The sequence below is a fragment of the Vidua chalybeata genome, chromosome 10 (assembly GCF_026979565.1).
Source record: "Vidua chalybeata isolate OUT-0048 chromosome 10, bVidCha1 merged haplotype, whole genome shotgun sequence".
Lineage (NCBI taxonomy): Eukaryota > Metazoa > Chordata > Aves > Passeriformes > Viduidae > Vidua > Vidua chalybeata.
Window position 1 is genome coordinate 4,407,272 of NC_071539.1, and position 12,634 is coordinate 4,419,905.

Consider the following 12,634-nt stretch of genomic DNA (forward strand, 5'->3'; position numbering starts at 1 on the left):
AGCTCTGAAATAAGTTGCTTTTTCTTGCAATCCCAGGCCTTGTTTTCCTCTGACTGGTGACAATCTGTGTCTGCTAGGCTGTACAGCCACACACGTGGCTGCCAGCCTGCTTTGAAAGGAAGGACAACAAGGCAGCGTGATCCCATTAGCTCCGATTTTTGTTGGTGCTTGTTCCATTTAACAACAGGTTTGTTGTGTCAGTGTGGTGTAAAGGATATGTTGTCACATAAAAGCACAGCTCTGAAACACCAGCTGGGGCTGGGTTTTGAAATGGAACTGTAAAGTCAGGCCCTCTGCTTAACTTCCTGCAGCAAAGGAAACAGGTGAGTTTTAGAAATACTTGCAGCTTTACCATGAAAAACGTGGCTTGTTCAACACAGTATTAATTACTGTAAATGTTTTGTAACAGCATTAGTGATCGTTGGGATTTTCAGAAAAAGAAGAAAAACACCCTTAATTGCTGCTTCACCACTGCTTGGTTTTCCTCCAATGGGAAATTCCAAGGCAGCACTACCCAGTGCCCCAGACTGGGGCAGGAATTGTGCTGTTTTATTTCCACTGAAGCATATAAAGTCCAACACATCCTGTCTTGCAGCCACACACTCCTCCCTTCCTTCTGCTACCTCTGAAGCACCAAAATGAAACCACCAGTGAGGCAGACATGGCACAAGTAGCTGTTACTCCACTGCTGCTTCTCCTCTCCCTGGTCCAGGAACAGCTGCTCAAACACGTTGGAAAATGACAAACGATACCCAAAAGCCTGTAGACAAAATTCATTTCCCCTTCTGTAATTCTCATTTAGATTTAGGTAACAAAAGTATCATGTGACTGTAATGCATTGTTTTGTGCTTTGCCAAGTCTCTTAATTCTGAGAGGTTTGCCAGGAAAAACAATGCTGATATAATTTTAAACAAAAATTATCAGAGATCAAACAATTTAGCAAGCACACTTCAGCCTCAACTACCAGACTTGCTCAAGCACAAAGCTCAGTATCAGAGTCTAGATCTATCCCTGGTTTATGACATTGAACAAATATGGCATTACCTATTCCTGAGTTCACCAGCACATTGGAACCTGAGTAAATATTCTGATTAATCACATAGAGAGGATACTACATGGGACTGAAAAGCATCTAAATGCAAGTTACTGCAAGTGCAATCTCACACTTTTTTCATAATGAAACCACAAATCTCTCTTGATATTATATGAAGAACTAGTTCATAGTTATGGAGTTATTTCAGTGAAGAACACCCGACCTGTACTAGAGAAATAGCTGTTTTAAAGAAAGAATCCCAGAAGTCTAATGCAAGAACTGTAGAATACACCATAAAAAGAAAAACATCTGCGGAGATTTTATGGGATTCAGGCACTGCCTATATTGAAGGACATCTCAGTCCTTTCTTTAAGATGTTTTAGCTGATTGCTGGTAATCAGGTTTGTCTCCACCTCCTCATTTATCCATCTAATATAAACATAAAAAATCTTTGTTGTCCTCCAGCTTGACTTGTGGTCACACACAGGAATACCACAAGCCATTAGGGAATGAGGTAAATCACACAGAAAAAAAAATTACCATTTGCAAGCCTATTTTAAGCTAAACTAACTAGAAGTAAACTTGTATTAAATAGTTTGCCATTATCTTCACATAAATTCACAGGAGCTGGTACTTTCAGTCACAAGCTCTGGAACTATTTGTACCAATATGAGTAAAAATTGATTTAACTGTCCTATACATGTACTGGGCAAAAGGCTCAGTTTTTTCCTGCTGGGACTTTCACTGGTGCCAACTGAACAGCTGACTCCTGGCAGTGGAAGGAAAACTGCAAATCAAACAATTCCCGTGCTGTTTTCTAACTAGAATTTAAGAAAAATACCAGAAAACCCAACCATGCTCTGTCCAACAGGGTACAAAATCTTTATTCACCAATAAGTTAAAGTGTTCTTATAAATAGATGTTCTAGTCTTTTGTACTCTGCACTGAGCACGAAGCCAAGGCTGGGTCACTCCTCGGACTCTGAGCCCTCCTCATCCTGGCTGATCTGGAAGTAGCGCAGCTCGTACGTCTCCTTGTCGGACGCGACGACGCGCAGCCAGTCCCGCAGGTTGTTCTTCTTGAGGTACTTCTTGGTGAGGTATTTCAGGTACCTGAAAAGCAGGAATTTCACCTTAGAAGCCTTCTCACTGGACACCCCCTGATGCTGTCTGCGCTCTACCCAAGACACTGTCTTGAGCAGGGCAGTACCACAGTAATTATACCCAGAAATAGAAAAATTTCACATATAACAGGCAATAAAAGCACATTTTCACTACAGATATGTACGAATTTATTATTCATTTGTCTCCACAGTAAAATGCCAGTAATCAGAAAGCTCTGGTAACTGGTTCTAAACCTTAGTCTAACACAACAGATTCTGCTGCACCTGTATCAGCAAACAAAGGGAAGGATCTGTACCTCCCATCAGTGCACTCAGCTCTTGTTTGTCCAAGCAAACTGAACAGTTTAAGGCTTGAAGGGCTTGTTTGCAACAACCCACATCATGCACACATTTGTTATAGTACAACCAATTAAATAATCAAACAGCCACCCACTATATTAATTCAGTGTTATTTTAAAGGTCCATCCTCCACTGATACACTGCTAAGGATCTGTATAAAGTATGTCTATTAATATGCTTAAGTCAACATTAATTAGCAATCAAGCCTTGAGTTTTAAAAAGCGACTTTTAAATATCTGATATAATAAATCTGTTTCAATTACACGTTTCACTAATATTTACAAGTGCTATGAAGGTTAAAGCTAACACCTCTCCAAGTATCAGAAGTACACTCATTAGAATTCATTTTGCAGGCAAGAGCTGAATATTAATTTGCATTTACGGGACATGGATTAGTGGCAAATTTAGCAGTGTCAGATTCATGGCTGGACTTGATGATTGTAAGGATCTCTTCCAAGCCAAATCACTCGAGTTTAATGTTCAACACCCCACAGTTCAAACCCCACAAACGTAACAGAATGACACCCGTGCCAACCTTTTAGAAAACTGCTTCTCAGACGTCACTGTGATCTTGTTCTTCAGACGTTCAATGTGAACGGTGTTGCCCAAGTTTCCAGTTTTCCCATTGACCTTAACCTTCTCCTTTAGGAACTGCTCCTGTTTCAACAGTAAAGAAATAGAACACTAGGGAATGGCACCCTAGGTATGAACTAGGGAAGGGACCCTAGTCAGGAAGCAACATTAAAAACCACCATTTACTTATGTCCTGACAGAAACATTTAGAATGCAGAAATATCTTACAGCACATAATTATAAAAAAAAAAATCACCCCTGTGCTAAAGCAGAAATTAATTTAAAACAGTTCTATTCACGGACAAGTATGAAGCATGCTATAAAACCGGTTTTTTTTTTAATAGCCGTAGTTTAAAGAACAGCAGATGATGTAACTCATTTAGAATGCAGCTTTTCAACTGGAACTCAGTTACTGCACTAAGGCATTTATTATACTATGCGTCACAAGTATGAGCGAAACCACGACTTACAAAATTCCCGGAATCAAAGATTCCATCTTCCACAGGATGGGTCAGGTCAAGGCAAAACTTCCAGGTTGACTTTTTGGATTTTCGGTCCTTTTGCTGAAACGCCAAAGAGTCCCTCACCATTAACAAACCGCGCCGTAAGAAACTTCCCGACCCGCGGGGGGGAACACGCGCGGCAGCAGGAGCGCCACCCCCCGGCCAGCGCGGCTCACTGCAGCCGAGCCGAGCCGAGCCGGCCCGGCCGCCTCCCACACGAAACCCTCTCGGGAAAGCCCCGCTGGCACCGGGCGGCCGCCGGCTCCTCACCCGCCCCACGGCTCCCCCGGCCGGCCCCGCTGCCGCCTTCCTCCCGCCCTCACCGGCGCCATGGCGCTCCCGCCGCGCCGCTCCCGCAGAAAGGAAGTGCTCGCTCCCACGCCGCGCTTTTATACCCGCGGTGGTGACGTCACTGCGGCGTCGCGCGGAGCACGCCGGGAAGCGCCGGCGCTGCCGGCAAGATGGCGGCTCGCGTGAAGGAAAGCCCGTGTGGCATTGCCCGGCGTTGCTCCCGCGGGAGGGGACGCGGCCGCACGCCTTCCTCTGCCTCCCACACCAACCGCAACCGCCCGTCCCCCGCCCCTGGAAGTGGCTGCGAAAGCCCCCTGGCAGCCCCACCGCGCTCCCATCACGGTAACCAGCACCATCTCCCCACAGCACTGACACCTTTATTGTTTCTGGAGCAAAACACACGCACACACACGTACAAATCTTTCCCCTGATCGTTTCCATGGTGTTGAGAACAGTAACAGAGCTTCCCAAACAGACACCGGAGCTGCCGCCGCGCCCGGCTGGGGCCGGTTACAGGGTCGGGTTTGTCCCACGAGGGCTCCGGGAGCAGCAGCAGCGGCCAGGCTTGCTTACAACACACAGCACAGGACAAAAGGGGTTCTGCGATACAGCAAAGCACAGCAAACATTTCCTCGGAGTTCAGCAAACCCAAGTCACCCTCGGATGCCAAATACTGCAGGGCCACAGTGCAGGTGCTGGAGAGCCTCCGACCACCTCGTGCCGAGCCCCCCAGGATCCACACCTTCAGTAACATTCCCAGAGGATACTCGAAATATCCTGAACGAGGTCTCTTTATAGCCTGAAGTTTAGTTCTACTGTAACAAACTATGTTCTAATTACTCAACCGAAAAAAAAAAAAAAAAATTAGTGGGATTTATTGAATTTTGAATTCTGTGAGACTGACCTGCAGTAACCATAAGAGTTAGAACTGTCAACAGACTTGACTTCTTTACAGATTATGTAAAATTATCTGTATTGTGAAACTACAGACAGTGCACCGTTTCTGGGTACACTTCGGATTAGAAAAACCTGCAAGAGAAACAATGAACTTCAGCTTAAAAAAAACCAGCCCTGAGAACATGGCTCAATCAGCAAGAGCCCAGTTGAAAAACCACCATTATAAGCAAAAATTAGAAGGATCTATTGAATTCTCAAAAGTATTACTTGCCAACATTTGAGGCAGGAAACACTGCAGTCTTTCCAATTGTGTGAAGTAGTAAGAGAAACTCAATGAACAGGAGCCATAAAAAACTGCATTATTTGGAGTGGAAATACCTCTCACCACCTCCCTGTGTTCACAGGCTTTACTCTAAGCAATTGCCATCAGCTATAAGAAGTTTATGGTTTTGACACAATTTAAGTGTTAAGACAGTAATACAGAACAAATACACCAGTAAGATCTGTTTTAAAGTAAAGCTATGAAAGGAGAACTTCCCTAAGCACTTGGTTATGGATATTAAAAATACACATCTCTATGGACTACTGCTCACAAAGTTTGTTGCAACGATTCTGACAGGAAACTGAAGCGTCTTACTTTGGAAAAAAAAAAATGCTTCAAATACATGTTTTCATTTAGAAGCAACTTTTAACCTTACTGAAACTTGGAGATTATGCTTTAAGACATGCTTATGGTACCTATGGGAAACTTCATGCATGATGCTCTGCACTTCCACGGTGTCTGAAGTGCTTCACAAAGACAACTAAGTATATAAGAACAAACCTATAATGAAGTACTTAATCATTTAAATCTTGCAGAACTGAAGGTTGCAATAGAAGGACATCTGAAAGAGCCCGAGGAGGGCTCTTCCAGCAAGCTGGAGGTGATGAAACCTCTCTCTTCAGATTGCTGTAGTACCTGAAAACTCCAGTCAGGCCAGGACTCCACTTGCAGAACAGGGCTTAAGCCAGCCCTGGTCCCAGAGCTTAGTCCGAGTAGCTGCTCAGATTGTGGGCCAGGGACATCAAGAACCTGTCTTCCAACAAGGTTTTAGAGGACAGACAGGAACCTGAAAATAGACTAAAGCACTACCAGAGCAAGGACAAATTCAAGTCTTGTAGTTCTCAAGCATACTGGAAGTATTTGTAATATGGTGCTAGAACTTGTATTAGTTTGACATAGCAACCTGTGACCTCCCATGTGACACCACACAGCTCAGCATCATCAGCAATGGTTACAGTCACCTCCAAAGCCAACAAAGCCTCACTTCCAGGTACCAGATGGATGGAGAGGCAGAAGGGAGCACAGTGCAGACCAGCCTGAACTATTCCTCATCCACTTCAGTTCTGGAAGCATTTCAATCTAGAGCTTCTTTTAAAAGCAGCTTTGGCATTTCAGTCAAGGTGCTATTTATAGAGCTCACCTGCAACATGTTTTGTGCTAGGCAAGAGCATGTGGCAGGTCCTACCTCTGTCAGATGTCCCAGGTAGCTGTGCTTTATTACCAGAGTGTATTTATTGCTGTCTTTACCTTCACTGGTACTGCTCTCCCTGGTGTGGGAAGTCTGTGGACAACACATGCTTTACACCTGCCTTACACCTCCAAGGTTTGCTAAGCCCTGCCCCAGTGTGGCCAAGGGCAGCTCAGGACAGTTGCCACGAGCCCCCTGGGGACTAGAGAGTACAAACTATGAAGCTGAAAACATTTTAAGCAGTTAAGAGCAGCATAGAGTCCAACCCTGGCTGCCAAGTAGTGTGAATTGTGCGTGCTGTCCTCCATCAGCCACTGAGCATTAAGGCAAGTTCATGAAACAATTTATCAGCTGTGAAGAGAGGCCTGAGCCATGGACTAAGGAAGTTTCCCCACTCATGAAGAGTCACCAAGTTTTGGAATTCAAGTTGAACACCTTAGACAGGAGCAGGCTAGTTATCCTTCCGTAACTATTGCTGTGAAGCCTTGTTAAGCTACTAAATAGAGGCATGCATGCATGTTGCTATGACTCAGAACTCCCCAGGACAGGAGCCAGATTCCCCAACTAGGTAGCAAGTTATTTACTTTTATAGTGAAGCCATGGTTGTTCGGTATCGTCTGTCAAGTTTATGTTTTAAAAATACAATAGTTTTATTAAAAAAAAAAAAAAAAGAGAATCACATGCATTTAGTTTAGGCTCAATGCTACAGTTTGTCCCACTTTATGAAAAACGTGTGGTCCCTGTGCTACAAAAATATGGTCTGAACCTGAAGGTTAAAACCTAAAGCTGGAAGCACTGCAACAGATTCCCATGGAGTTTGTCACCCTTTTATAGTTTAAGATAAATATAATAAAGGAAAGCAATTGAACTGCATTTTTCTATTTTATTTTTCAAGTCTGACAAAGGCCTCGAGTGAAAGTCTATAGCTTTAACATCCATTCTCACCTTTGTGTCCCCTTGACCTATCTATGTCTTATCTACTCAATATTCCAATGGCCTGCCTAAACCACAGGTAGGCTTTTTTTTTTTTAAACCATTTTATCGTTACAATAAGCCAACAAGTTGGCAAAGAAGAAAACAGAGGTAATACAGTTTAGTTGCACATGGCCACTGGGGCTTGGTCAAGCCAGCTGGCATTTCTGATCACTTGAGTTTCTTGGTCTAAAAGTTGTGATTGGCACCTACAGTTCTGCAAGAGTCCCAATCCACAAAGTACTTAAGCTTTAAAAAAAGGAAAAAAAAAAGCTACTTTTATTGTCAGTTCTACCTAAAGATGTCAAGAAAAATACTATTTGTGCTCTAGGTCACTTTATAATCCTAGATACCTACCAGCTTATCTAAAAGCCCCTGAATACTGTATTTTGTCTGTTCATACAGACAAACACTGTTTTGCTCAAGCAAATAAAAATATATCCACTAGTAACACCTGATTGGTTTCTTAGATCCATAGCTGAAACCCACAGGAATGTTAAAATAGTTACAATTAAGGAATTAAAATCTCAGTGATTTTGAAAACTGCCAGTTAGCCTGCAACACTAATCCAGAATCCAGCACTGCTTTTTAACAATTCAAAAAGGAAATGAGGTTGCTTGTGAAGGCCAGAGCTTTGGTGACAATAAGGACCAAATTTATAGATCTGTGGTTTGTCCAGACCTGAGCAGTTGCCCGAGCCTGGCGATCTTCTTTACTTGCAAGGCTTTATGGCTACAGCACATTCTTCATTCATTGCACTTATGACAGATATCTGGAAGAGAAGACACAGAGGTGAGCTCTAGCCCAGGCCAAGGGAAGTGCTCCTAGAAGTTACAAACTTTCACATTTTCATATCTATCCCATCTCCTTTGAGTGCTCCAGTCCAAATGTCCTCCTGCATCTCAAAGGACCAATCCCCACCCCTCAAGCCCACCCTTCACAAATAGACCCAAGTGGTCAATATCAGAGTAAGACTTCTTCACTGTATCATCAAGTGGGATTAACCACAACAGTTCTTGTCTGCCCTCCCTGCTTACCTGCACATCTTCATTGGCATTGAATTTTCCTTCTATTTCTTTGCCAAGATCCCCTTCTGGCAACTTTAGATCCTCACGAACTTCACCACTTTCTGTCAGCAGGGAGAGATACCCATCCTGAATGCCTATCAGCTGCAAAGAGAGGTTCATTTTCAGAAGTTTAACATCAGCAGTCACCAGCAGGCACCAGCTTAATGTAAGCAGAAGGTGGTGAACTCCACCTGTTACAATAATTCTTTAGTACTCTGTAACAGTTAAAAACCTTACTTAAATCCATTTATAACACAAGTTCAGTGGGCTGAGAGTTAGGGCAACTGTAGCAAAAGGCATTCTGCTATCAAGAACCAACAGAATTCTGCTGGTTACTTCCTAGTAGGTGAGACACTAGAAACCCCATCTGTGTGATTTAGGAAATGTACTGCTTCCAGGTCAGTGGTTCAGCTTTCTTCATCACTGAATTAGAAACAATAACTGGAATGGCATTCACTCAACAGCACTGCTTGTATAAAGTGTACAAAACACACAACAGTGTAACTATACACTTCTCTACCTCCATCTCTACAGTGAAATACTATCATTTACCTTAAACGCTAATAAATTAGGGAACATGCACCAAGCCCTGGACCACTTTTATAATGCTGTTTTCAGCCTAACCAAAAAGCCTGGCTATTTTGACAGAGAAGGTTGGGGAATTTGGAACACGTAACAGTAAATCCAAAAAATTAGACTCCCAGAACAATACAGAACGACCACCAAGATAACACTAAGAATTTCTTGGAAGGTCTGAACCCTAAGAGAGGCTGGTCACACTTTATTCCAACAGCATCAGCTATCCTGAAGACACTGAAGACTGTTTGCTAAAACACTGAATTTGGCCTTTGTCAAGCAATTGCAGCTTTCCAGATTATGGGGATGTGTCAGCTCCTGACCAGAACTATCCCCAATGCAATGAGAACACAGCAAATGTTTTACAACTCAAGCTGAACTGTGCTTTTAAGAGCTCACCAACCATATCACAGAAGGCTTTACAGAAGTTGCTCCCTTCATACATGTATTTCAGTGCAGAGTTCAGGAACTTCAAAACTATTTGGTATCACCTAAAGTCACTTTCCCCATAAGGAGCAGAAACTCTGGCAAGTTAAAATTCACATCAGATGCCATTTAGGACTGTTTTGGGGATTCATCTACCCCATGTAAGAGTTAAACTATAAATGACAATTTATACTTTGATTCAAATTTAGTTATGTGAGATCTTGATTCTCCTTTAAATAATATTAACTTATTAGCAGGGAAAACCTCTCTCCATATTCAAAAGGATCCCAGTACCACAAAGAATCCAGAAGTGGCCTTATAACAATAGCCAGAAAAAGCATGGTATGAATTATGTCTATTAACTGTCATGCTTAAAGACTACTACTCTGACCTGAGGTTGTTTATACACTAAGGAGCTCTCTCTTCATCAGTGAGTTTCAACAGTTTTAGCAATTCAATAAATGCCATGAGTTCACCTATGTCATGTCTAGACAGGCAAGGCCCATTAATTCTGACAACAGTACTTTACTGAGAGGCAAATTTGGGGATGACGAGAGTTTGTGTGTGGTACTAAGAGTATAAAGCCTCCTGTGACTCTTAACTCACCTGGTAATCATTCCTCTTGATATTTGGGACATCCATGTTATGAGTTGATGGGCAAATATCTTCATATTTTTTACCAGTGAAGATATCAATACCAACCAAATGGACCTGTAAGAGTAGAAAAATAGCTTCAGTTACTGTTGTTCCTAGACAAGCAAGATGTTATTGCTGTAAGTATTGCTGGTTCCACTCAGTTTCCTATGAGATCATGTGCAATCCCAGATTGTGCCTCAACCCTTTGCTTGTGGTATGAAAACATCCCTCACATCGAGAGAGGGCCTCTCGCTCCCTTCCACAGCACACTACAGAAACCCTACATGAGAGCAAGACCAGCCACTGTTATCTTCCACTGCCTTCTGTACATTTACAGCAGCAAGCTAAGAGTTCACAGTGGTTAAGAACGTGTTTATTTTAAGATCTAGCTGTTCTAAGAAACAAGCAGTTAAGGGAAAATGGGTGGTCATGCACAGAGATCACAACAGCTCCCACCTCCCTTTATGCCAGCTGCACTGCTTGCTGAAGCTAGAGCTTAGATGACCAGTTCAACCAGCTCTTTTCACGTCCTTTCCCTCTGACAGCTGTTTCTGTATTCAAGAAATGTGGATCTGTCTATTAAAACAAGCCATAAATAAAAGGGGAAGACTAGGAGGAGCTTGGTCAACTCTAGCTTGGACAAACCCAAATACCCTACTCCCCTACACATATCACACAAGGTTGTGGAAACTTACGAATCTCTCGGTGCTTGTAACAGATCTGTCTCTAAACTTTGATACACCCACTCTAAAGTGTGGCTGAATGAATGAATGAAGGCGGATTTCAGCCTTGCTCCAAGCTCTGGACAGCTGCATGAGCCCACTGCTTGGGCAGCAGGGCTGCAGCCCCAGAGAGCGGCTGAGGACGGCCCTGCTGGGACACGGGCACTCCTCTCTCAGTGCTGGAACAAGGAAAGAAGCTGCGAGGCAAAGGCGGCAGAACAGGGCCACAGCAGGCCCACAGAGTAACGCGTGTCCGCCGAGCTCAGGATTATGTAACACAGCACGGGCACTCCTGCTCTAACACTGCAATAATGAAAGTCTGCCGGCACGGGCAGACACAGAAGTGCTCTGGTGGGTAGCGACAGCACAACCCAACCACGCCCTAGTGATTTCATCAGCCCCCCTTCCAGAACTCGCTCTACCCCCACTACAGAAACTGATGATGTCACTAAGAACGTTAAAACTTTTTTTTTTTTTTTTAAGCGTTAACGAGTTAAAGTTGGGAGAAAAAACCAACCCACCCCCCCCCCTTCCCCAATCCTCAATCCTTCCTGCTTTAGGACTGAAACCCCTTGAGCCAGCTCAGGAGTGATGAGACGCCGCAGCGAGAAAGGCAAAGGCGGGACACAGAGCCAAATGAAACGCTACACCCTTCCCTGTCGGCCGGCCGGGAGCCGCAGGAGCGCACACTGCGGGCTGCGCGGCAGCCGGGCCGGCAGCGCTCACCTTGGCGTGGCCGTGCTTGCCCGTCTTGGAGGTGGACATCTCCACGATCTTGCAGGGGCGCCCCTTGAGCACCACGAAGCCGTTCTTGCGCAGCGCCGAGCACTGCATGGGGTAGGTGGAGGAGGCGCCGGCATCGCCCGTGGTGAAGTCGAGCTCGTCGGCCATGGCGGTGCGAGGGGGAGGACTGGCGGCGGGGGGGGGCTGCGCGACAACGAGAGAGGGTCGGCTCGGAGCGCCGGCGGCGGGAAGGGGAGAGGGGGACGGACACGGACCCAACCACGCACCGCGGGGAGCGCGGGCCGGGCTCCCCCGCCCCGCACACGTGCGCGGCGGGCGGGACCCGCCACGTGCCGCGGGCCCCCGGCCTCCCGCCCCCGGGCCTGCTTCGCCCCCCCCCTCCCTTCCCGTCCCCGCGGCCCCCGTTACCTTGCGAGGAGGATCGGGGGGGTGCCGGGGGTCGCGGCGGTCCCGGGGGAGCGGGGCGGGAGCGGCGGGCGCGGCGCACTCGCGCCCGACACCACTGCGGCGGCCGGCGGGAAGGGGCGGCGCGGGCAGCGCGCGCACGGTCCGGCCCCGCCCCGCCACTTCCGCCGCCGCTGATTGGCCCGCGGCGATTCCGCGGGGAGGGGGGGAGGGCGTGGCCTTCCGGCCCCTCTCCCCCGAACCACGTGCCGGCGGCGCTTCCCGCGCCCGCCCACTCGCGCGCGCTGGCCACGCCCCCTCAGGGCGCCCCAGTGGCGCCGCTCGTCCGCCGCCAGGCGGCGCCGCGCGCCGCCGCCTCCTCGCGGCCCGCGCGCCGCGCCGCCATCTTGGGCGGCTGAGGGCTGCGCGGGTGCGGCGGTGGGAGTTAGAGGAACGTGGTGGGGGGGGGGAATGTGTGTCCCCAAAATGTCCCCAAAGCCGTGTGAGCCGTGTGTGACTGTGCACACGGAACTCCTTTGTCTGCCTCGCGTGCCCCCACTTAATCAGAAAGGAGCGTTTTGAAAGCATTATAATCAGCCTAAAGGGACGGAGATAGCTGAGATCCTTACCGAGGGCTTCTGTTTGATATTCTAGTAATGGTGGAATTATTAGTACTGGAATACTGTGGCCAGCTCTGCGGTCCCCACCATAAGAAACAAATGGATCTGTTGGAGCAGATCCAGGGGAGGACCATGAAGATGATGCTCTGTAAAGAAAGAGTTGGGGTTGTTCAGCCTGGAGAAGAGAAGGTTCCAGGGAGACTTTGTTGCAGTTTTT

General features: G+C 46.4%; 2 protein-coding genes across 3 annotated transcripts; both read right to left on the minus strand.

Moving 5' to 3' along the window:
* Positions 1–1,891: 1,891 nt before the first annotated feature.
* On the minus strand, positions 1,892–3,995 carry RPL22L1 (ribosomal protein L22 like 1). Of its 2 annotated transcripts, XM_053952290.1 has the most exons (4): positions 3,895–3,995; positions 3,539–3,631; positions 3,031–3,152; positions 1,892–2,145 (listed from the first exon to the last, which is right to left on the minus strand). In XM_053952290.1, exons 1-4 carry the CDS (start codon positions 3,901–3,903, stop codon positions 2,001–2,003), a joined length of 369 nt encoding a protein of 122 aa, XP_053808265.1. In that variant the 5' UTR covers positions 3,904–3,995; the 3' UTR covers positions 1,892–2,000. The 2 variants fall into 2 exon arrangements, with proteins under 2 accessions (XP_053808265.1, XP_053808264.1); XM_053952289.1 differs by lacking the exon at positions 3,895–3,995 and having other exon boundaries at positions 3,539–3,742.
* A 228-nt stretch (positions 3,996–4,223) lies between these two features.
* EIF5A2 (eukaryotic translation initiation factor 5A2) lies at positions 4,224–11,924 on the minus strand. The gene is made up of 5 exons (XM_053952288.1): positions 11,822–11,924; positions 11,396–11,596; positions 9,918–10,022; positions 8,280–8,411; positions 4,224–8,014 (listed from the first exon to the last, which is right to left on the minus strand). The coding sequence occupies exons 2-5, from the start codon at positions 11,558–11,560 to the stop codon at positions 7,955–7,957; spliced, it is 462 nt and encodes a 153-aa protein (XP_053808263.1). The 5' UTR covers positions 11,561–11,596; positions 11,822–11,924; the 3' UTR covers positions 4,224–7,954.
* Positions 11,925–12,634: the final 710 nt, after the last annotated feature.